This window comes from Muntiacus reevesi, chromosome 8 (genome assembly GCF_963930625.1).
Source record: "Muntiacus reevesi chromosome 8, mMunRee1.1, whole genome shotgun sequence".
NCBI classification, from domain to species: domain Eukaryota; kingdom Metazoa; phylum Chordata; class Mammalia; order Artiodactyla; family Cervidae; genus Muntiacus; species Muntiacus reevesi.
The window spans coordinates 50,580,916-50,606,310 of NC_089256.1; the positions used below are offsets into that span (position 1 = coordinate 50,580,916).

Genomic DNA, 25,395 nt, shown 5'->3' on the forward strand with positions numbered 1-25,395 from the left:
GCCAACTCTCATTCTTAACCTTCACTCTGCGGCTAGTGTCACATTCCAGGCCAGGGACCACATGGGTGGAATTCAGCCTCCATTTTCGGGAAACAGGGTTTGTTACTTTTCCATTTACACAAAAAATGAAAAATAAATAGCAGATGTTTGAACACATGTCACAACTCTTCTTACTGGAACTTAAAAGTGCATTCTGACCGAGAAAATTAAATTAAAAAATCCACACAGCAAAAAAAGATGTTTTGAATGAAATACACTTTGTCTTTCCCTCTCTCTCTCACACACACACGAACAATATCTCCTTGTTTCTTCTTCAGAGAGCAGCTGTGAAGGAAATTGGGGGAGGGAGATGAACATAACATCCCATCTTTGTGTTTCATACAGAGCAAAGCTTTTAGACCAGCCTTCCTGAACTGTAGGGGGCGGGGCATGCCTTAAAATTAAACATCAGTGACCTGAGGAAGCTTATAAAATAGCTTGGGAGAAGTCAGTCACCAAGACAGGGCATCTCAGAGTGGATGATTCTGCGTGTGGAAATTGCTCTCATCTAGATAAAAAAGGTATGTACTGTGGTTTTAATTCTCATTTCAGCTAAAAATAATAACTAACATGATTGAGGGCCTTTGGCCAGTTGCTTTGCAGACTTGGTTTCATTTTTCCATAAATGACCTTACAAGGGGGATATTTTTAGTGCCATTTTTCACATGAGGAAACTGAAGTTCAGATATCTTAAGCAACAGGTCTAAAGTAAGACCACCAACAAATGCCAGAGCTGGGGTGTCAACCTGAGAAGATTCACCTCAAAGTCTTCTGCTTGCATCAGGCAACTCCCTTGATACTATTATTAGACAATGAGGACTTATTCCTACACCAATACTGTACTAGATGAATTCTCAGGGAGTTATCCAGTGTGCATTTCAGTAAAATTGACCAAAAAGTGAGTTGGAATGTGCTGTGTGAATTGAAAATTCATTTAATATTAATATAATTAATTATTAAACAATTAAATTAAATAATATTAATATTAATAGAAAATGCGAAGCTTTTTATCTCCTGAAAAATTTTCTTCAGGCGATATGTTTTCTTATTAGATTCAATAGCAAAATGGTTTTTAAGACCCATATACTTGGGGAAATGTATTCTATTTTGTCATGTGAAATCTAAAAGTCTCAGCCCTAATATTCTGAAGCTCCTTGAGACCAGATACCAGGTCCACACTGACGTGCAGGTGTGTAGACTCTTGGGAAACCTGGTCTAAGTTCTGGCTTCACAGCTTATCAGGAAGTAACCTCACTGAGTTCACAGAGAATGTTAGTGCAGTACTCTTCCAGACTGGGTGTTGTAGAGATTCAGGTCCATGTAAAGTACTGAAGCCAGGGCTTCTCCCTGGAGAAGCTCAAGGAGTGTAAGTAGTAATACACAGAGCCAATCCTGGCCCAGGGTGGATGCACCATAACTTTGGTAGAATTCTTTTTTAATTATTTAATATTCAGTTAAGGTAATATTTAAATTATATCTATTTTTAAAAGTATTTGAATGCTCTTCATTAGGACAATCTTTCCATTAGTGTTAGAAGAAGATGCAAAAGTAAGTCATACATATCCGAGTTCATAGATACAGGTTAATAATGTGATTTACCCTCAGAAGTTGCTCAATAAGCATTGGATGAATTAGAATGCAAGGGGCACTGGGAAAAAATGATGGATATTATCAACTCTTTCTCTCACAAGAAGTTTAATCATAGGACTAAAACTACTGCAATAAAGAGGCATCTTTAGAAGAGATGCAGGCAGGGATAATTAGTTATGCTCTGAAATCCTGCGGAGCACATTTCAGCTCACTACAGAACATTTTGTAACAAGATATTTGTCAGGAGCTGACTTTTGGTCGAACTGTCATGTGGTGAAATGAGATTCATCAGGTATTAGAGGTAGGTGTTTAGTGAAGCCGCTGAAGGTGGTCACAGAAGGCAGCAACGTTCAGGGCTGTGGCAGAATGGAGAGCTGGAGATGGGGCCTGAGCCCCGGCCTTCTGCCCCCCTGGGCCTTAGCTTCCCCATCGGTACACCTGAGGGGAGGGGTTGGATAAATGACCTCTAAGTTTCTGCCCAGTTTGGGGGCCGTGGAAAATGTGCATAATGTGTGGCCATCCTTGAGCTTAGAACTCCTGGGCAGGGCACCGAGCCTGGAGCCGACTAGGGGCCAAGAGTAGAACTTCAGTGGTTCTAAAAATGGCTTGGAAAGGAATGCAAATTTTTGTGGGTTTAGACTGAATTTTGGCAAATCCATCACCCCCGCAAAAGGTTAAAAGACAGATGTTGTTTACCTGGTGGCAGGGGCTGATGGAAAACGGAGCCTAAGAGACTAAGGAAAGTAGCCCCCTGGCAGACCTGCTCAAGGCGGGGACTCGGGGACCGTCCCTCCTTCCCTCAACCTCACATCAACTTTTACTCATTATGTAACTGTTCTTTTGAAAAACACGCAACAAAACCTCCAGAAGAAGAGCTATTGATTATTAAAGGTTATTTGGAGATATAGAGATTCTTAAGAAAGTGGTTATAATTATCCCAGTTATGACACATTCTTTTAAAAACTCAAATCTGAGAACATCTTGCTTGCCTCGATTCAGGCCTCTTCATCACAGGGAGAAAGGCAAAGAGCTGGAAATAGCTCTCGTGCAGCTACAGGCGAGGAGTCACAAGGAAGAGACAGACTGAGAGCAAGTCAGTGAAAGCAGCTGGGAGCAACCCAGGCTTCGACCCTGCCAACAGCGCTGTAGCCCCCACCCCTGCCCACTGTGCACCCCCCGCAAAGCAGCTTCCGCACCGGAGGGCTCTGGGCTCACATCAGCTACTGGTCCTTCTCTGCTTAAATGCATAGCGTGTACGAAAAGTAGCCTCATATTAAGGAAGAAAGGAAGAGAAGGAGAAAGGAAAGAAGGAAGGAAGGAAGGAAGAGAAATTCAGGAAATAGAATAATTTGCTTCTGCATTTCATAATAGCATTTATTGAGTGTTTGTGTCAGATACTGCTCTAAATGCTGTCTATATTTTCTCATTTAATTCCTTGGAAGTTCACAAGGTTGGTATGATTATTATTCCCACTTAATAGCCAAGGAAATTAAAGCATCCATTGGACATAGTTATACTTAGCATGTGAAGAACCAGAATTCAAACCCAGTCAAGGTGATCCTGGAGTCCCCAAGGTTCCCAGGCCTACTCCTGGACTAGTAAACAGCCAGCAAGTGGAGGGTAGAGTGGGGAGGTGGAGTCAGGGGAGGTATTTCTTTGATGAACTTCATAGGGCACTAAATGCAGGTTTTGTTTTCGATTAGTTTTTTCTCTCATGGTTCACTTGAGGGCTTCACTCTCTCCCAATCCCCACCAGCCCCCCTCCTCCACACACGCACACACACACACACACACATTGCTTCTGTTCATTCAACAAGCATCTACTGTGCCTGGCACTGGGAGGTTCTGTGGGAGAGTCCAGGGAGAATTAAACATGATGCCCTTCCTTGAAAAATATGTAATTAGCTGTGTGGGGTTAGCGGGGCACCTGGCCAAATAAGTCCAACCAACTGTTATGCCAGGCAGATTGTGTTCTAACGGAGGTACAGAAGGTTCTAGTGAGGCTCACAGAGGAGGAAGACCTCTCAGCCACACCAATGACTGCAGTGGCCCCGAAGGATGAGGGGCTCAGATGGGCTGAGTGGGAAGCTGCCCACGCAGAGACCGGCCAGCCCAGACGTGTTCCTCCAAGGACTCCGCACCCTCAGAGGCTCTGAACGCCTCCAGCTGCTTTGTTCTCCCCTCTCCAGGTCCGTCTCCAGACACCCAGCCCAAAGATGGTGCCAGCGCTGCTGCTGCTCCCTGCCCTGGCTGGCCTCTTCGGAGCAGCTGAGGGACAAGCGTTCCACCTCGGGAAATGCCCCAATCCTCCGGTGCAGGAGAATTTTGACGTGAATAAGGTGCAGTAAAAGAATAAATTCCTGCTTGTTTTGCTGTCTCCTGTTTGAATAAGCATCCTACCAGGTTTGGTTTTATTTTCCTGCCCTAATGGCCATAGCAAGCCTTGGGGTAGGTACTTATCCTTCAAAGAGTTCCCAAAAGCAGACTTTGGGACAAGAACTGGGGAGCAGAGAGGTTTTGGGAGATGATCCCAGGACGCCTGAGTGGGCTTGTGTGGAAACAGAGAAGGCAGGCAAGCAACAAAGGGTGAGCTCACGAGCAGGTGACTCTGTGAACAACAGGGTTCACTCCTGCTGGGGATCCTCTGAGGAAATGCAAAGAATGTGCCTCAGATTGTCCCATGGATAGATGCAAGCAGGCAGTGGGAGCTCCCATGACGCAGGACAAGCTTCTCGCAGAGAAGGAGACCCAGGGGCTTGAGGTGGAAGCTGGCAGTGTGTGTGGGAATTGCTTGCCATGATGGAGGTGAGCCCCGAGGTGGGCTGAGAGGACAAAGGGGCACAGCAGATGCTGCTGAGCTGCTATCCTCACTCTACAGGGGAAGAAGCTGAAAGCCAAGGAGCTTGCCACCCACTCAGGTCACACAGCCAGTAAATGCAGAGTAGGATTCAAACTAGGCTTTCCGGGAGTGTAGGATCCCATGGGTGACTTGAACAGGCCCAGGATAGGATAGCACTTCCCCCAGGGGCCTTCTTGTCACCTGCGCTAAAAAGATATCAATAAAATCAACTCCACCATATATGGTAAGGATTGTCTCATCATCTTATTCATGTGTCTTTTGAACACAGAACTTTTCAATATTAATGAAGTCCAAATTATCTTTTCATTTTTTGCTTGTGCTTCTGGTGGCATATCTTAAAAAAAAATGCTGCCTAGCCTATGTTTATAAAGATTTACTCCTATATTTTCTTCTAAGGGATTTATAGTTGTAGTTCTTACATACAAGTTTTTGATTCATTTTAAATTACATTTTATACATCAGTGATATAGAAAGGAAACTTCTTTCTTTGGCATGAGGATATACAGCTGTTCCAGGCTGTTTATTGAGGAGACTACTCTTTCCCACTGAATAGTCTTGATACAATTGTTGAAAATCAATTGACCATATGTGTAAGAATTTATTTTTGGACTCCCAATTCTATTCTATTGATTCATATGTCTGTCCTTATTCCAGTACTATATAGTCTTGATTACTGTACCTTTGTAGTAAGTTTTGAAGTCAGAACATACAAGTTCTTTGACTTTGTTCTTGTGGCTATTCTGAGTCCTTTGTATTTCAACATAAATGTTAGGAGCAGTTTGTCAATTTCTGCAAAGAAGCTAGTTGGAATTTTGATAGAGACTATATTATTAAATCTATGGTCAATTTGAAGAGTATTGCCATCTTAACAAGTTTAAGTCTTCCTATCCATGAACATAGGCTGTCTTTTCATTTATTTAGGTCTTCTTTATTTCCACAGTCTTTTGTAGTTTTCAGAGTGTGTTTTATGCTTCTTTGGTTAAATTTTTTTCGTAAGAATTTTATTCTTTTGATGCTATTATAAGTGGAAATTTCCTAAGTTAATTTGCATATTTGTCATTGTAAGTATAGAAATACTTTTTATTTCTAGATATTAATTATTTTATCCTTTAACCTTACTGAGTCCACTTGTTAGTTCAATATTTGTGTGTGTGTGTGTGTGTGTGTGTGTGTGTATTCCTTAGAGTTTTTTTTTTTTTCCTTAGAGTTTTCTATATACAAAACCCTGTCATCTGAAAATGGAGATAGTTTTACTTCTTCCTTTTCATAATTATTCCTAAACATTGCATTCTCCTTATATAGATAGAGAAATGAAGACTCTTCACAAAAATAATATGAGATCATGAGGGAACATGACATGAAGAGCAATCTTCCACCTCTGAGTTTCTTCCTTTCTGGAAAATTAAGCTTCCTTGTTTTAAATTGTGAGCCATTAAAGTCACCTTAACAGTAATGGAGCTATTTTAAATACACTGTATAAAATGGAGATTTTTTTGGAGGATGCCTATGAAACTAATTGATCTTTAGCTTATTCTTTGGTGCTTTAAATGCATGTTAAGCTCTGTGATTTTAGTTGAAAGATGTCCTTTAACAAATGAGAGGAAAATTTATGTCATAAATGTGGACATATATTTTAACAAAGAGCCAGGTGACCGAAGCAATACTGCCACCTATTTGCAGTATGCTCTCATTTCAAATTCTGATTGCATCTCTTTAATTTTGCTTTGTTTTGCTGAGTAATACATTTTAAAATTTCTAAAATAATTTCAATTAATATTTTGACTAGGTAAATATATTCACCGGGTTCAAAATTCTAAAGGTGCAAAAGAAGATACAATGAAAACTTTCGCTTTCACACCTGTAACCCAGCTTCAGTTCTCCCCAGGGGCAACCAGGAAAAAGTTTATGGTGTATCTTTTTAGAGATAATGTGTACATATATTAAAAAGCACATATATAATTGCAGTAGGAAGAATGTTGTCCATGTCCTATTCCCCAGAATCTGCAAATTATGTTTCCCAATTAGAAAAAGGGATTTTGAAGTTGTGATTAAAGTTATGGAGCTTGAGATGGCAAGGGTATCCTAGATTATCAGTTGGGTGAAGGAGTCTTTTGGGCCTAGAAAAGAAAACAACAGTCTCAAAGGCCTCTTGCTGAATCATCTAACTTTGGAGAAAACAAAGCAGAACTTTAGTTCCACCCTGATGCTCCAGGCCGGTTGCATCTATCTGGGACTTATCAACCCCTGTCCAGAAACCTTCCACCCCCATACCTGCCCAGAAGACTTATCACCCCCTGCCCAACTACAAATGTCATCTCAACAAAAGAATACTCAAAATATCCCGCCTGATTAATGTTTCCCTTATCGCTTCCACAAACCTCCCTATAAATATGAAGCCTCCCTGATCCCTCTCGGCGCTCAGCCTGGTCGTTAGGCCGACTGTCGCCCCTCGTTGCCTGAATAAAGGTAACCTACTTCTGTTGAGGTCGTCTTTCCTTTTCTGCCTCACCCGAACTATACCTTACAGTGGGTCTAATCTAATCATTACAAGCAGAGACCATTTCCCAGCTGTGGTCAGGGAGGTGTGATGATGGAAGACTCAGAGAGATGCAGTGTGAGAAGGAGTTGATCTGTTTTTGCTGGCTCTGAAGATGGAGGAAGGGATTCACAAATCAAGAGATGCAAATGGCATCTAGGTCTTGGAAAGGGTAAGAAGACAGATTCTCCTCTAGAGCCTCTAGAAAGGAATGTAGCCCTGCCGGCACTTTGATTTTAACCCAGTGAGATCCTTGTCAGACTTCAGATGTACAAAACTATGAGACCATAAATTTTTGATGTTTTAAGCTTGTGGTAATTTGTTACATTAGCAATAGAAAACCGATATAACCTTTTCTCCCAGTTTTACATAAAAGGTAGCTTAAAATATATACACTATTTTGCACCTGGCTCTTTTTCCATTAAGTGTAACTTGGAGATAATTGTCTGTTGTTGTTTTAAAAGAGAGTGTATAACATTCCATTATATGGATATGTCATCATTTAGTTAACCCTACTAACGCTCACTTAAGCCACTTCCTGTCTTTTAATATTACAAAGAGAACTGCAATGAATAACCTTAGACACACATCATTTCTTATTTTCAGGAGGATACCTTTCCAGAAGTTAAATTGCTGGGCCAGAGTAAATGTAGTTTTAGTTTTGCTTGATGTTACCAAGTTGCCCACACGAAGACTGTGGACTGAAACAGTTTCTATGCCAGGGAATGTGTGGAAGCAGGGTGTGACTGTCTCCCTTCACCCTCACCCACATGGTTGCTCAGTTCCTTTAAAGCTGATTCTGCACTGAAGTTAGGGTCTGAGAGCAAGCCTCCAGGGGAAGAATGATATAGGTCTTCTAAATCCTAATCTCATGCCAAAAGCCTCTGTGACCAATTCCTCGTGTGGGGTCATATGAGGAGAATTCAATAGATTCTGGAGTCCAAGCTCCCCACAGTAAACATATCTGACTTTGCGCATAATTCAAAGATGCTTTGTAAAATCATAAGATATTTGAGATGACGTCTTACATCATCTAAACCAATCCCTTCCTTTTACAGAGTTTAGAATTTCACATAGGTTTTGACTGAAGGGGACACCAAGAGCATAGCTAAATAAGAGCACTTTAGGAACGGATGGTGGCATTCAACCAATGCCTACACATCCGATTCACTTATTCCCATTGGAATCAATATCTTGCTCAGTGGCGTCTGGGAACAATGCGGCCCATTTTGCCTGGCTTCCCCAAGAAAGGGCTCTGCTCTGAGAGACAACAATGCGGAAGAGTTTTCAGGTCCCTAGAGAGCCACAGGGTTTGCTCTGCCTGTCGTTGTCTCTGCAGTATCTTGGAAGATGGTATGAAATTGAGAAGATCCCAGTGAGCTTTGAGAAGGGAAGTTGCATCCAAGCCAACTACTCACTAAAGGAAAATGGAAACGTCAAAGTGATAAACAAGGAGCTGAGGTGAGTGGTTGTGGTTTCCAAAGCATTGTACGTCCTGGAGGCAGCCCTGCAGACCTGTCCTGGGCTGACTGGTGCCCTTGCCTTCTAGTGTGAGAGGATGGGGACATCGCTGGGTCTTGGCTGCCTGCTCACAACAGGTCCTGAGAGGACAGCTTTTGGCAGGCAGGATGGTAGGGACTACAAGTCACTCATTCTTTTCCATGGCCACTTGCTGAGCATCTTATTGTGTCCCAGACCCTGTGAGAGACCCTGGGGACTTAATGGTAACCCAAACTGCAAGATTCCTGCTCTCACTCCAAAATAGACCTTCTGGAAGCAAAAGAAAGCAGGGACTCTCTTGTCTGATCTCCAGTACCAAGAGAAAAGCCCTTTCTGTATCACCTGCTGATTGAGGGCATCTAGCTTAGCTTGAATCTTTCCAGAAACTGGGAGCTCATCAATGTCCATGACAGTTTATTCCATCTTCAGACAGTTTTAACTGTTAGACAACTCCTTTTCTTATTAAGCAAGAGTGAAATGCATATACAGTCACATTTTAGGCTTAGTGAACAGAAGAGCCTACAAAGATATACTTTTCTATCACTGAGGGCTTCTTCACTGATCCCAAAATTCATATTTTAAAAGCAAATATAAACTTAAAAAGAAACCCAGTAAGAACTGCTACCCACCCACCATCAGCAAACATGAGAGTAACAATAAACAATGGTAACTAATATTAATTAAACATTTCCTATGTGCAACTCACCGTTCTGTGTGCATATATATGTGTGTGTACAAGTGCACGTATTTATGTATATGTAAATGAGCATAGCTGGATGAGGAAACTGAGATACAGAGAGGTAAAGTAATTTGCCCAAGAGTCACACAGTTTGTAAGTGACAAAGCTGAGATTTAAGAGATTCAAAACCCAGGAGAAAGGACTACCCTGGTGGCCCAGTGGTTAAGACTCCACACTTCCAGTGCAGGGGGTGAGGGTTCGATCCCCTGGTCAGGGAACTAAAATGCTACGTGGCATGGCCAAAAAATAAAAATTAAAAAATAAATTAAAAAATTTTAAAGTAAAGTAAACCCAGGGAGAAGTGAAATGGAGAAGAAACCAGAAAACAAATGAAAGAAGCTGGACATGAAGGATTGCCATTCTTGTTTCCTAAGTTGTCTAAGAACTGTGTTCAACTCCAAGAAAACAAGTACCAGTCAGACTGCAGGTTACACAGGCTCAAAAAGGCTTCCCATGGCCATCCTATTACCCATTAAGCTTCCTGTGAGCCACAACACAGTGGCTGATTCTCTGACCCCGCATAAACCAAAACAATAATGGAAGAGTCTTGAATAAAGAAAAATCGGACTCATTTCAGAGCTCCTGATATCACTGAGACACAAAGGGGGGGAAAATTTTGTAAATCTCCAGACTTCATGTTTTGCATGATTTTTAGTAATCTAGTCAGTCTTTATGTTTTCCATTGGACCCTTGTCATTTTTGAAGAAGTGAATATTCTTTTTATGTCAAGTTGTTTCATTTGCTTGTAAATTTTCCCTTTTTCCTCCATCACGCTTTGGAGTCCAAGAGCAAGAAACAGCCTTGCAGGCCACTACATATACTCTGAAAAACAGGTTTGAAGTGCCAGGATCTCACATATCATCTGGTCCTTGGCCATTGGAATTGTGGATCCTTATCACCCCAAAACTGTCTTCCTCTGCTCAGTCAAGAGACAGCAATAAATCAAAGGGGAGGGAATGGAACCAGGGCCCAGCCCACCTTCAAGAATCTCCTACCCAGAAATTGCACTGTTGGTCACCATGATTGTTGGTGTCACAAATCTTACCTTTCATTGATTTTTGGCTTTTAACTAGTTCAGGTTTTTTTGTTTCTGTTTCTACTCATTGCAGAGCTGATGGAACTGTGAATCAAATTGAAGGTGAAGCCACCCAGGAGAACATCACAGAGCCCGCCAAGCTGGGAGTTAAGTTTTTCTGGTGTAAGTATACACTTCTCTCAGGAGGTGTCAGGGACAAGAGCTCAACAAACTGAAGGCTAGAGCCCTGGGTTGGAGCAGTCCTGTCACCTCTGAGTGTCACCTATACTGATTCAGTGCATAATTACCTGTGGACCACCTCCTACCTGCCGTATGCTGGGCTAGGCCCTGGAGATGCAAAGATGAGCAAGACAGAGCTGGCCAATGTCCCTGTGAAGCTTACATGTCAGTGTGGACACTGACAAACACCCAGGTGATTTATTATAAAACTACAGGAAGTATGCCAATGGAGGAAGCACAGATTGAAGCCCATTGGGCATGAGCAGTAGGAAACTCAAGCCAGTCTTCTTTCCCAGAGGGAACTAACAACTGAAAAATTAGTCGTTATTAGAAAAACAACTAACATGTGAGAAAGTTTAAAAGCAAGAGATGGTAAGAGTGAAGGTAAGTTGGAGTCCTGGCTCTGTTTGACACTTTCTAGCCAAAATTGTTGGGGTTTCATTTGGTTCCCCTTCCAGTTGGACAATGGGTTTTCCTTGGTGTTGGGAGGTGGAGTTATTGAATAACATCCTCTGAACTTAAAAGGAACTTTGAGACTGGAAAAGAAAACAGGCAATTCCATAAAGAATAATTATATTTATTATGGGTAACTTACATCCAGGCAGAATCATGTAGACGACCATCAGAGGCATTCCCAGCTGCACTGTGTTCTGCCAAAAGGGGGACAGGGATGCTAAATGGGGCCACAGCTAAAAATAGAATCTGACTACTAAAGGAAGCATGTCCACACTGACAGAAACTGAGGGATTTGCTTCCCCCCACCCTCACCCCAGGGGTCTCATGACCATTAACCTCCTGTGTCAGCAAAAGACATTTTTTCAGTTTTCATATCAGATGAAGACCGTAGGGAACTTATTTGGCTTGGGAGCTTTCCTTGTGAGTAAGCTAACGCTCAGTAGGGCAAAAAAGGGGATGGGTAAGACTGCAGGCCTAAGATGGAGCTGACAAATGGAGCCAGTGCCAGTGAGCCACACACTTGGCTTGGCTGTGGAGGTCAGGTTCACAAGGGAAATTTCTGGATTCAAATGGACAAAGTAAATCCTCCATCTCTCTTCTTAAAGACCCTTTTAATACTGAACTTTCAACACTACTCAGATGTCAATCATGAATCTCTATAGACCCTTTGTGAGGAGGAATTTGTAATCTGTTACCACCTTATTTGGGCTTCCCCAGGGGCTCAGTGGTGAAAAACTCGCCTGCTAATGCAGGAGATGAAGGAGATGCGGGTTCTACCCTTGGCTTTGGAAGATCCTCTGGAGCAGGAAATGGCAACTCACTCCAGTATTCTTGCCTAGGAAATCACATGGACGGAGGAGCCTGGTGGGCTACAGGCCATGGGGTCACAAAGAGTCAGATATGACCGAGTGACTAAACAACAGCCATCACCTGATTTACCATATTCTTAAGAATAGTGGGATTTTCAAAGTTCACACAAGAAGAAAATCAAGCAAACCAACATTAGCCCCTACCTCCTCCTGTAGGTGGATTATAGAGGAAGCTGGATGGTACAAACGTGGAAAGCCTGGGGCCCCTGACCTTACCTTCTTAACTCCACTCACTAAGTAATGACTCCATGGGCACTGTGCTCAGTGCACCTGTCAATCCAGGGGATCTGGCCAAACCTCCAGATATTACGGGCTTCCAGGTACTAACCTGCGGTCAGGGAATGGGGATCCAGAATGATGGCTCTGAACTCTGGCTGCACATTGGAATTACTGGGAAGTTTTCAAAAGTCCCAACAAGCTCCAGTTCAGCCTTTGGGAGTTGGGGTGGGGAGAGATGGGCCTGGTGTTTTTCAGAGGTCCCATGTGATTCCCACATGAAAGCAGAATTAAGACCCACTGATGTAGAAGAACTAGAATCCCAGAGCCTGGCTTCCAGGACCCTGGAGATGAAGGTTTCTCTTGCCCTGGTCCCTCCTAATACTGCCTTCCTCTGGTCCTCAGTCATGCCGTCAGCTCCATACTGGGTCCTGGCCACCGACTATGAGAACTACGCCCTCGTGTACTCCTGTACCACGATCATCTGGCTTTTTCACATGGATCATGTTTGGATCTTGGGAAGAAACCCTTATCTCCCTCCAGAAACAGTGACCTATCTCAAAGATATCCTGACCTCTAATAACATTGAAGTTGAGAAAATGACGATCACAGATCAGGTGAACTGTCCCGAGTACATGTAACCAGGCTCTAAAGGGAGCTGCATTCACTCCATGTTCCTTCTCTTGCTTTGCTTTTCCCCTATACCAACCCTCATAAAGACAAACCAAACCACCAGAGCAAACTATTACACCTACCAGAAGGGAAATGTGGCAGCAGAAGCTAATGGAGAAGAACCTAAGGCAAGCTGGCCCAAACATTTAGCCATGCACCATTCTGTTACCTTGCGAGTCTGATAATAAACTTGCTGCTGACCTGCTGTGCTCACAGTAGATTCTAAACTGGACTAATTATTGTGGGGTTTTAATTAGAAGCTTATGTTTGGAAATCCTTAAAGCAGTGATGTTGAAAAAAAAATGAAGCCCTGAACAGTTTAAAGGTAACAATCCTGTTTCTAGAAAGAGAAAGCTGATGGCAAAGGCACATTCCAAGTGACCCGAATCCAGGCGCCCCCATCCTGCAATAGGCAGTCCTTAGTGGGGGGAATCCTATGGAATTTTTGAGTCTCTGACAGGCAGTTTCCTGGAAACATTTGCTCTCAGGAGGTCTTCAGAACCAGGTGAAGAATGGGACCATCTTGAGTCTGTTCAATGAAGAGAATCTGAGGTAGAAGCTATGGGAATTTTTAAAGAAAATAATTTTTTTATCTTTTATTCAGCTGATATTTACTGGGACTCAAGAGCATTCCAGGCACTGAGAAATAGAATCCATTTCCTCTCACAGAAGCTCACAGACTAGCGAGGGAGATTGACAAGAAGGGATGTGGATTTTAATCCAAGCTGAGGGGTCCAAAGGCAGAGGCGTGTGGAGGGAGTCGGGGAAGCTCTGAGAAGATCTCAACCCCTGCCAGACACAGGCACTTACGAGATGGTACAGTCACACCTTGGGGCATTCCAGCTTCAAGGAGTCAGTAAGCACCTGGAGTTTGCTGCTGATTTTTTTTTTTTTACATTTTGACTCTTAAAATCAGAACAGCCTTAAAATGATCACCCTGCGATTACTCTTATCTCACATAAAAGTTGTAATCCATTAATGTTTGGGAAATGAATAGAAAATGAAGCCATTTGATTAGATTTTTGCATTTTCAGCACAAATATAAAATATTCATTTCCTGGAGCATTTGAGACTCTTCACTGCTTTATATTAAAGGTTATAAAAATTCCAAGAAACTTAATATGTATCATTTTCATTTTACTAAATAAACATGACCTCAAAATGTAGCTTGCAATTCAAAATTCCTAAAGACTGAAACTCACTAGACAAAGAGGTGAGAAGGAAGCGGTAGGTATTAAAGAAAAGCCTCTTCCCACATCTCAGCCTTCTGCTGCTTCCTGTGCCTTATGCAGTGGAGGGCGCCTGGCTTGTCTTCTACAGTTCTTCCCAGAGTGTTAAGTTGATTGTCTAGCTCCTACCTCATGGTACAAGATAAGTTATGATTGTGTTAATAGCTCTTAATGACTGTTGTCTAATAGCATCTAAAACAACAAACGTGACTACATTTTGCACCTGTTACAGTGTCCTGCCCAATACATAGGCTCACAATTCTTGTGTGAATGAATTACTGAGTAAGTCGATAGATTGGTGGACTTGAGGTGTTTGGGAAAGGATAAGGAAACTAAGAAGCAAGTATCAGGGGTCATTGAATCTGAGAAAATGGGAGGAATTCAGAGGGTATCATGGGGTAAAACAACAAAAATTTCAGAAGAGAAAGCAAGAGAAGTGGGAATTAAACAGCAAAATAGAGACAGTAGCAACCCCCCGTGTGCCCATAAATAAATGACCCCCACATACCCATCATCAGTGCCAATAGTCATCAACATTTCACCAATCTTGCTTCAGCTATCACCCATCCACCTCTGGTGTTTTTCCAAATAGTGTTTTGAAGCAAATACTAAATAGTACATCCTGTTATTTTTCCTGTTAACTACTTAAGTATAAATCTTTAGCAAGTACAGGCACTTTTTATTTATTTATTTTTTTTTTTAATTTTATTTTATTAGTTGGAGGCCAATTACTTCACAACATTTCAGTGGGTTTTGTCATACATTGACACGAATCAGCCATTGAGTTACATGTATTCCCCATCCCGATCCCCCCTCCCACCTCCCTCTCCACCCGACTCCTCTGGGTCCTCCCAGTGCACCAGGCCCGAGCACTCGTCTCATGCATCCCACCTGGGCTAGTGATCTGATTCACCATAGATAATATACATGCTGTTCTTTTGAAACATCCCACCCTCACCTTTTCCCACGGAGTTCAAAAGTCTGTTCTGTACTTCTGTGTTTCTTTTTCTGTTTTGCATATAGGGTTATCGTTACCATCTTTTTAAATTCCGTATATATGTGTTAGTATGCTGTAATGTTCTTTATCTTTCTGGCTTACTTCACTCTGTATAATGGGCTCCAGTTTCGTCCATCTTATTAGAACTGATTCAAATGAATTCTTTTTAACGGCTGAGTAATATTCCATGGTGTATATGTACCACAGCTTCCTTATCCATTCATCTGCGGATGGGCATCTAGGCTGCTTCCATGTCCTGGCTATTATAAACAGTGCTGCGATGAACATTGGGGTGCACGTGTCTCTTTCAGATCTGATTTCCTCGGTGTGTATGCCCAGAAGTGGTATTGCTGGGTCATATGGCAGTTCTATTTCCAGTTTTTTAAGAAATCTCCACACTGTTTTCCATAGTGGCTGTACTAGTTTGCATTCCCACCAACAGTGTAAGAGGGTTCCCTTTTCTCCACACCCTCTCCAGCATTTATTGCTTGTAGACTTTTGGATAGCAGCCATCCTGACTGGCGTGTAATGGTATCTCATTGTGGTTTTGATTTGCATTTCTCTGATAATGAGTGATGTTGAGCATCTTTTCGTGTGTTTGTTAGCCATCTGTATGTCTTCTTTGGAGAAATGTCTGTTTAGTTCTTTGGCCCATTTTTTGATTGGGTCATTTATTTTTCTGGAATTGAGCTTCAGGAGTTGCTTGTATATTTTTGAGATTAATCCTTTGTCTGTTTCTTCATTTGCTATTATTTTCTCCCAATCTGAGGGCTGTCTTTTCACCTTACTTATAGTTTCCTTTGTAGTGCAAAAGCTTTTAAGTTTCATTAGGTCCCATTTGTTTAGTTTCGCTTTTATTGTACAGGCACTTTTTAAACCAAAAAAAAAAAAAAAAGAAAATCAAGGTTATGTTTTACATCCTGAAAGTACTCAGAGAATGTAATTTAATTTATGTAATATAAACATTATTTTATATTTTTCATATGAAAGGAAAGATATATGTACAGAGGTGTTCATCATACTTTTACTCACAGCAGACCCCACACTAAAAGGAGCTAAAGTGAAATGAAAACTAACAGCAGAGGAATGAGGGGAAGATCCCCTGGAGGAGGACAAGTCAACCTACTCCAGTATTCTTCCCTGGAGAATCCCATGGACAGAGAAGCCTGGTGCCCTCAGTCCATGGGGTCGCAAAGAGTCAGGCACGACTGAAGTGACTTAGCATGCATGCGGAGGAGTGAGATCATAAATTATGGAAGAGCCACCTGATGTAATGTGGTATACTCCGCAAATTTGTAGTTATGAAGATAAAGGTCACATAAGAGCTGGTGCCTGCCTGTCACACTCACTACTGATGGGGGTAGGGAGGATAAAGGTGGAGTAGGGAGGAAGAATAGGGGTCCCTGCATGTGGCCTTGGTGCCTGCAGAGAGAGTCTGGAACATGTGCTGTGCTGACCCAGCCACATCCAATAGGACCAAGGTGTGTCCACCTGAGCTAATGACTGCCAATCCACAAGCTAAACAAAAACTTCTGATGGCCTATCTGGATGGAAAAGATAAATTAGGCCAATCTAATCAGAATTTGACTTTAAGAGATCTAGAGAAAGGATAATTGCAAACTCTGTAAGTAATAACTCTGTAAGGTCGTGTAGTTTGGGGTGGCCATTTTTGCCGATGCACAATTGAAGTTGTAGTGCAGAAGAGAAATGCAAAGATAAGCTCATACCCCACCTAAGGCCTCTGACAGTAGCTTCAGTAGCTGACGGCTGTGTCCCAGCTCTAATTCCTGTGTCACTTAGCTGTCTTAGGTTCCTTTCCTTGGATTTCTTTAAGATTAGGCTCACACATACACCTACCTACATATACACACACACTCGCGCACACACACACACCTTTTTTTTTTCTTTTGAGCTAATTTAACTTGACTGAGTAATGTTCTTTGCAACCTAAAATAGCCCTAAGACAAAAGTGTTCACTTTTTGAGTGAAAAAAGACAGCAGTATTATACTTAAGTTGTAGTTACATAAAATGATGGCATGCAATCAAGGACTGAAAGTGAACAAAGAAATGAAGGCAATTAATGTCTTAGAATAGTGGAATTACAGAGTGATTTGTTTTCCTTTTTTATTTTTGCTGCTGGTACTTGTCATGTAGGCCTTAAAACTTTAGACCTCAAAACTTTCTTCTAGTTCAGCCTGACTCTCTGGCAAGTTGAGTTTCAAATGCCAAAGAAATAGAAATTTAGAAAATGTTTGTTTTCACAGATGTCTAATTGTTGTATTATTTTATTGAAAAGTTGCCCCCAACACAATCATTTTTTTTTATAAGTTTCTTTTTTTTTTTCATTTATTTTTATTAGTTGGAGGCTAATTACTTTACAATATTGTACTGGTTTTTGCCATACATTGACATGAATCAGCCATGGGTTTACATGTGTTCCCCATCTTGATCCCCCCTCCCACCTACACAATCACTTTTATCTTAATAATTATGAGAAACTATTAACATTTTGAATATTTGTTAAATATGGCTAACTTTTATGCTTAAATCAAATATAAGATGAAAATAGGTTCATCAAATGCAGGTCTTCCAGCAGAATAAGACAATCTGAACTACGTTTTTGGGAAAGCTGAGAGGCAATGTAATGGAAAGCATGTTGGGAACTCGGATGGGATCCAGGGCTCTAGTCCTGGCTTCAGATGACTTAGCCAGCATCCCTCTCCCCTCCAGGCCTGCCTCCTCACATGTGTGTTTAAAAGAACTGAACTACGTGATGCACCTCTAAAGACTCTTCCAGGTCAAACATTTATAGTTCTGTACATTATAGTTTTGTTCAGTTCAGTTCAGTTCAGTTGCTCAGTCGTGTCTGACTCTTTGCGACCCCATGAACTGCAGCACGCCAGGCCTCCCTGTCCATCACCAACTCCCGGAGTCCACCCAAACCCATGTTCATTGAGTTGGTGATGCCATCCAACCATCTGTCCTCCTCTTATCCTCCTGCCCTCAATCTTTCCCAGCATCATGGTCTTTTCCAATGAGTCAGCTCTTCGCATCAGGTGGCCAAAGTATTAGAATTTCAGCTTCAACATCAGTCCTTCCAATGAACAGCCAGGACTGATCTCCTTTAGGATGGACTGGTTTGATCTCCTTGCAGTCCAAGGAACTCTCAAGAGTCTTCTCCAACACCACAGTTCAAAGCATCAATTCTTCTGTGCTCAGCTTTCTTTATCGTCCAACTCTCACATCCATACATGACCACTGGAAAAACCATAGCCTTGACTAGATGGACCTTTGTTGACAAAGTAATGTCTCTGCTTTTTAATATGCTGCCTAGGTTGGTCATAACTTTCCTTCCAAGGAGTAAGCGTCTTTTAATTTCATGGCTGCAATCACCATCTGCAGTGATTTTGGAGCCCCCGAAAATGAGGTCAGTCACTCTTTCCCCATCTATTTGCCATGAAGTGATGGGACCAGATGCCATGATCTTAGTTTTCTGAATGTTGGGTTTTAAGCCAGTTTTTTCATGCTCCTCTTTCACTTTCATCAAGAGGCTCTTTAGTTCTTCTTCACTTTCTGGCATAAGAGTGGTGGCATCTGCATATCTGAGGTTATTGATATTTCTCCCAGCCATCTTGATTCCAGTTTGTGCTTCCTCCAGCCCAGCATTTCTCATGATGTACTCTGCATGTAAGTTAAATAAGCAGGGTGACAACATACAGCCTTGACATACTCCTTTTCCTATTTGCAACCAGTCTGTTGCTCCATGTCCAGTTCTAACTGTTAATAAACTAAATTTTTCTAAGAAGGGAGGAATACCTGTAACTTTATATAGAAAAGACACCATAAATTTGAAAGACCAATTCTTTGAATCATTTTGTCTCCTCATCCTTATCAATGTACACACACATGCAAACACACACTTTACTGTTTGCCAATCAGTACATGTATCTGTTTTCCTACTCTGCAGTATTTGGATGAATATTTTACTTTCACAACATGTTACGTTCTGTAAATGCATTGAGAGTATTATGTTTAATTCTCCTGAATTTTCCTAGGCTGCTAATTCCGATGTAAAAATGCCAACCTTAAGCCTTCAGCCTCTTCAGAGACCCAGGGGAGCAATAGTTTATTGAATTATAAAGTGACTCTTCTATAACAAAATTCAAAGAGGGCTTGGGACAAGCGCTGTCAGGAGCCGAAGTTTGATAAGCACAGTCAAGTATTCAGACCTTTATCCCAATCCCTTCACTCAAGCGTGCCGAAGCCCTAACGATGCCTCTGGATACCTGCAGAGGTGTAGGTACTCACTTCTGTTTATTTCAGTGCCCCTTGATTTTTTTTTTTCCAGAGGGAAGGTATTGTTGCTTTACAATGTTGTGTTAGTTTCTGCTGCACAACAAAGTGAATCATCTAAATGTATACATATATCCTCTCCCTCTTGGTCCTCCCCCCATCCCCATCCCACCCATTGAGTCATCACAGAGCATGAACCTGAGTGCCCTGCACTATGTAACAGGTTCCTTGATTAACACACCCTCCTGGCCTATCTCCATCCTCCTGGAGGTCCCTCAATTCACGCTTTCCTGTCTCTCCTCCCTTTGTTGCTTCTCAAGCACCCAGTCTACTGGCTCTCAACTAACGCAGGCCAGTTTCCTGAGTGAATACATACTTTCCTTAGGAAGACATCCCAGAATGGGGAGAGTGTGGGCTCAAGAGGGAAAATTTTACAAAAATTTCCCCAAGCAATTCAAAATTGCTTCACACCTCGGTAGAGAACTCTTTCTTTGTTAGAACTATTTACCTCTCCCTTTGTCTCCCATCCCAATCCTTTTCATGCATATCCTTCCCCTTACTGAAATCTGCTGCTGTCACAATCCTTATTTAACCACCAGGTGTACATCAGTACTTTTGCAGAGCAGTTTGACAATATCTAGCAAAGTTGAGAATGACACAAACTTCGACCTAGGGATTCTATTCTCTGGTAAATATCCTAGAAATATTCCTGTATATGAGCGCAGATGTTCATTGTGTCACTGCCTGAAGGACTGAGAATCCAGGGGCAACCTAAATGTCCATCAACAGAAGAAATGATCTTAAAATCGTGGTACACATATACATACACACATGCACACATATACATACACACATGCACACATAAAAGGAATACTGTGTAACAGTTAAAGTTAACTATAGCTACATGTGTCAACATACATAATTTATAAAATATGTGTTTACATATATATATAATTTAAAATATGCAGAGGGAGGCAGAGAATAAAAGCAAATGGCAATAGGCAGAAGGATATGGTATGATACCATATATAAAGTGGCTTATTATTTCAGATTACAAACATATGCAATAAAAGCATAAGGAAATTCAAGAATATTAAACACCAAATTCAAGGTTACTTCCAGAGCGTGAAGAGAGGAGGGTTGCAATTGGGTTGCAACACAGGTAGCTTCCATTGCATTGGAATTGTATTATTTTCCTGTTGCTGCTGTAACAAATTACTGCAAACTTGATGGCTGAAAACAATAGAACTTTATTCTCTCACAGTTCTCAAAGCCAGAAGTTCAAAATGTGAAGGTGTGGGCAGTGCCATGCTCCCTTTGCAGGCTCTAGAGGCAAATCTGTTCCTTACCTCTTCCCTCATCTGGTGGCTGCCAGCATTTCCTTGGTTTGTGGCCACATCACCCCAATTTTCAAGTCTCTTTCTGATCCATCTTCACAAGACCTCCTTGTGCAGACAAATGTGTGTTTGTGAATATCCCTATGCCTCTCTCTTATGAGACTCTTGTCATGGCATTTACGGCCCACCTGGATAATCCATGATAATCCTCCCCCCCATCTCAAGACCCTTAGCTTGAGCACACATGCAACGATCCATTTTTCCAAATTTAACATTTACAAGTTTCAGGGGTTAGGACCTGATATCTTTGGGAGGGGTGCATTTTCAGTTATCACAGCAATGTTTTATTTCTTAAGCTGAATGGCAGGAGATAGCACACATAGGCCCATGGCTGTCTATCATGAGATACTGTTATCTGTGCATGTATCTTACATCAGACACTGACCATGACCATGAACCTCTCGAGGAAGGAGAGGTCTCCAGGAGATTGAAGAGTAGTTGTAATGGGAGTAACTCAGTGGGAAGCTTAGAAAATTAGGAGTCATGTTCTAAGAATAAGGTGTATGCATTTGTCATTTTACAGGTCAATTCTGGCTAAGGTAAGATTCAGGGCATGACACCTATAAACTGGCTCCTCTTGTTTTTAGAATTTTTGTGAGTCTCTTTTAAGGTGTCAAATTAAAATGTTTAGAGAGTGAAACACTTTACTTCTCTAAAAGACTTTCAAGTCTTCCCCTGAAGAAGACTTTCAAGTCTTCCCTGAAGAAAATTTGGTTTTCAGGGACTCAAAGAGTAAAAAATAAACAAACCTCCCTCCAAAAAACCTTTCAAAAACTGAATGGATTGGATGCTAACCTCTAGCAGTAGAATTTCAGGCATTGAGGACAGGTCAGGGGAGAAAAATTCCAGTCATAATACATAGGCAGTCATCAGCTGCAGCTACTTTTAATCCTAGTCTTCTGTCTCCAACCTTTCCCAGGTCAAAAGAATTATCAGTGCTCTGTGACTCTGCTCTGTCCCCAGGAGGTGACAAATGGGCTCAGAAGCTCCCCTACCAGAATGGGCAGTACATGGAAAAGCAGGTGGTCACTCCTTTGTCAGCACAGTTTGGCTGTGACTAAGCACATGTTCATTCTTTGTCTGCAGCCTGGTCAGAGCAGGATTGGTGAGGTCAGGGCCTGCACAGAGTCAGAGGACTCCCTGCGTCCACCCTCCCCAAATAAGGGGTTGGTTGGTGATGACCAAGACCAACCCTACTGGAGGATGCTATGGAAATCTGACATCTCTGCCTTCTGCCTAAAGGCACTGTGTCAACAAAGTGTTGTGTGCATGGGAAACAGACTACATGGGTCATTTTTGCACTTATGAGTTTTTAAGGTAAATAACCTCTCTACTTTGCCAGGCTTAGAAGCTGAGGTTGTTGGCATGTCTTTTGACATTCATTTCTCAGCTCAGATGGCATCACAACAGCCATATACCCAAGGCCTTAGTTACCATCCATCCCATATATTTTTTAAAATTTCTTTCTTACCACTTTTCACAATCTGCAATTATCTTTTTTACTTATTTACTTAAGTACTTATTTGTCCCACTAAAATGTGATTTTTCTGGATTTCCCTGGCAATCCAGAGATTAAGACTCCACACTTCCAATAGAGGGGGTGTGGGTTCAGTCCCTGGCCAGGGATATAGGATATCACATGCAGCGTGGTTTAGCCCCTGGGTCGGGAAGATCCCCTGAAGGAAGGCATGGCAACCCACTCCAGTATTCTTACCTGAAGAATCCCATGGACAGAGGAGTCTGGCAGGCTGTTACAGACCATAGGGTCACAAAGAGACATGACTGAAGCGACTTAGCATACATGGTGCCCCCCAAAATAAACAGAAACAAAAAGAATGTAGACTTTCTGAAGACAGGAACCTTGCTTTTTTGTACGTTCTTGTATCTTCAGAGCCTAGGATGATACCTGACACAGAATAGACATTCAAAGTAAATTTTTATTGAATGAATGAGGGAATGAGCAAATGAATAAATGCCCTAGGGCCCAGAAAGAATCAGTCGTGGAAAATGAAAGTAGAATCCAAATAAATATAAATATCCTGTATTCATGTGCTTTGACACATTCAGCTGATTGCCTCCAAGTTGCTGTTTCTGCTACATTTCTACAATTTACCACTAGAATATCATCCCCCTCATATGCATATTCATTCTCCAAATAGAGAAACTGATGCCCAGCAAAGTGAAAGGACTTGAACAAAACTACTGGTTAGTTACAGTGATGACTTGAATTTGAGCACTCATTTCTACCACAGAAGAAATTTACAGGATATTTTTTTTTTAACTTTTTCTGTTCCTTTTGCCACAAACAACAAAACACCTGCTGTGAGAAAAATATTGGGACAAAGTCAGTGTTACATTTGAGGAGACAGTAACTTCTCCGTATGGGGCTGTAGTCAAGGAGTAACTACTATGGAGGGACTTTTGGCTAAGATTGGTGATCCTCTATGTTATTAGAGATGAGAGTAGGATGTCCTGCTTCCCAGGGCTACCAGACACATGAGATGTCAACAACAAGGAAGTTTTGGACTCAGACTCTGGTTATTTTTAGCATGAGGAATATGGTTTCACATGGCCAAGGGGCAACTCTACCAGGCAGCAGAGAACCCACTGACTTCATGAGGCCTTCCCAGCATCTAGAGCCATCTGGACAAAGACAGGACAGGAAGCATGAAGAACAGAAGCTTTTAACATCCCCTCTTCCCATGAGCCTCTGAGGCCTCCTCCTGATTTGAGGGACAAATGCCGATTTCGTGTACTTAATGTGTTGACTGGGAAACCATGATTTCTTACTAAATGTAAATACTTTCTGTGTGTTCAGTTCTCCCTTTGCACTTTATAGAAGGTTTCCCTGATGGCTCAACAGTAAAGAATCCACCTGCAATGCAGGAAATGTGGGTTCAATCCCTGGGTCAGGAAGAGTCCCTAGAGAAGGAAATAGCAATGTTTCCACCCCAGTGTTCTTGCGTGGTAAATCCCACAGACAAAGGAGCTTGGCAGGCTACGTGGGGTCGCCAGAGTCAGACACGATTTCTTGACTAAACAACTGCAACAACATTATAGAGAGTATACCTTGCTCATTCATTCACTCCTTCTTACTTTTTACTCTGAAAATGTCATTCATTCTTAAACTTGTTTTGAATTATAATAGGAAAGTATGATTGCCATTGAAAGGAGAAAGAATTTTTTTCATTCCAAACAAATAAAAGCCTTGAGGTAACATATCTTCTCATAAGTAAGTTCACTGCCAACCTACAGCAAAAGAATTACCCACAGTAAAGGGAGACTATGAACACTAGTGATTTACAGAAGAATAGCCTAACTTAGAGAATCTTTCTTAGCTCTCAAACAAACCTTACTATTTATTGATATTGGTTATTAATAGTGTCTAGTATTGTAACAACCACTTCCATCACCATCTTAAAAAAGACAACTCCCTTTAAAGTCACAAAGAACAGCCAGCAGGTGGCTACCTGAGAGAAAATTTTCAATACAGAATGATGGTACCCTAAGTGTTAAACACAAACTGAAAAAAAAATTACAAAGCAATTTAAAATTAAGAAAAATTGTTATTTCAGCACAATAAAAGTTAACTATTCAGGGAGTAAAGAAACCTTGTGAAAACAGAATCCAAAGAACATTCCAGAAAACATGATTTTAGGCCACCAAATTCAATATGGTAAACAAACAATGTGATAGTTTTCTGCCTGAGGGACAAAGACTGGTAACTCCTGCAATGTTTTCAGTCCTCTGCTCAGGTGACTGGTTTGACTCATTATTAGAATTATGCTTAAGAACGCCAACAGCTCACGTATTAGCTTTGACAGGAAAGCAGCTCTTCTTGTTCTTAGAATTACTGACTCCAAAGATAAATCTGATGTGTCAACGCTAAATAATCTCCTTCACCCCTAGTCATTGGTTGGCCTTTCCCACTAGGTGATGAGGGCCTTAACGCAGGGATGCAGTCATTCTGTTTTGTTTCCCTTACTTCTAGTACAGAGGAGTGGAGTTAACACATGGACAGGTGTGAAGCCTGCCTCAAAAGTCAAATTCCCTTTAAATAATACAAGTGAACTTACAAAACAGAAAGAGACTCACAGACTTATGGTTGCTTCAGGGAAGGGAGAGTTAGGCAGTTTGGGGCTATCATGCACACACTGCTATATTTAAAATGGATAACCAACAAGGACCTACTGTAGAGCACATAGAGCTCTGCTCAATGTTATGTGGCGGCCTGGATAGGAGGGGGGTTTGGGGGAGAATGGATACATGGACCTGCATGGCTGAATCCCTTCACTGTTCACCTGAAGGTATCATAACATTGTTCCTCAGCTGTACCCCAAGGAAAAATAAAAAGCTCAAAGTGTGGGGGAAAAATCAATTCCCTTTAAAGTATTTTAAAATGTTATTTGTTCTATTCTTTATACTTATCTTTTTGGCATTTGAAGGACTTTTTAAACTAGTTTCACCAAAAGAACCTCAGACTTTAGCTTATAATAGATTTGCAGCGTTTATGAAGGATGATATTGTCAGTTCCCTTGGGGCTGTGATTTTTCTTTTATTTACTATGAATCAAGATCTTCAAATTGCTAAATAATATTCTAGATTCTGAAATGCTACTTACAAGTACTACAAATTATAAAAACTAACTTGTACCAAGTATTATGGATGACTGAGAGCAAGTTATTTCAAGTATTTACAATTAGAATCCACCCGCAGACAATGGTTTTCAGAGAGTCCATGTAATCT

At 41.5% G+C, this 25,395-nt stretch overlaps 1 protein-coding gene across 1 annotated transcript; it reads left to right on the plus strand.

Annotated features, from left to right (window-relative positions):
• The first annotated feature begins 405 nt into the window (after positions 1–405).
• APOD (apolipoprotein D) lies at positions 406–13,826 on the plus strand. Its single transcript, XM_065942647.1, has 5 exons — positions 406–560; positions 3,819–3,968; positions 8,365–8,486; positions 10,374–10,462; positions 12,466–13,826. Exons 2-5 carry the CDS (start codon positions 3,846–3,848, stop codon positions 12,699–12,701), a joined length of 570 nt encoding a protein of 189 aa, XP_065798719.1. The 5' UTR covers positions 406–560; positions 3,819–3,845; the 3' UTR covers positions 12,702–13,826.
• Positions 13,827–25,395: the final 11,569 nt, after the last annotated feature.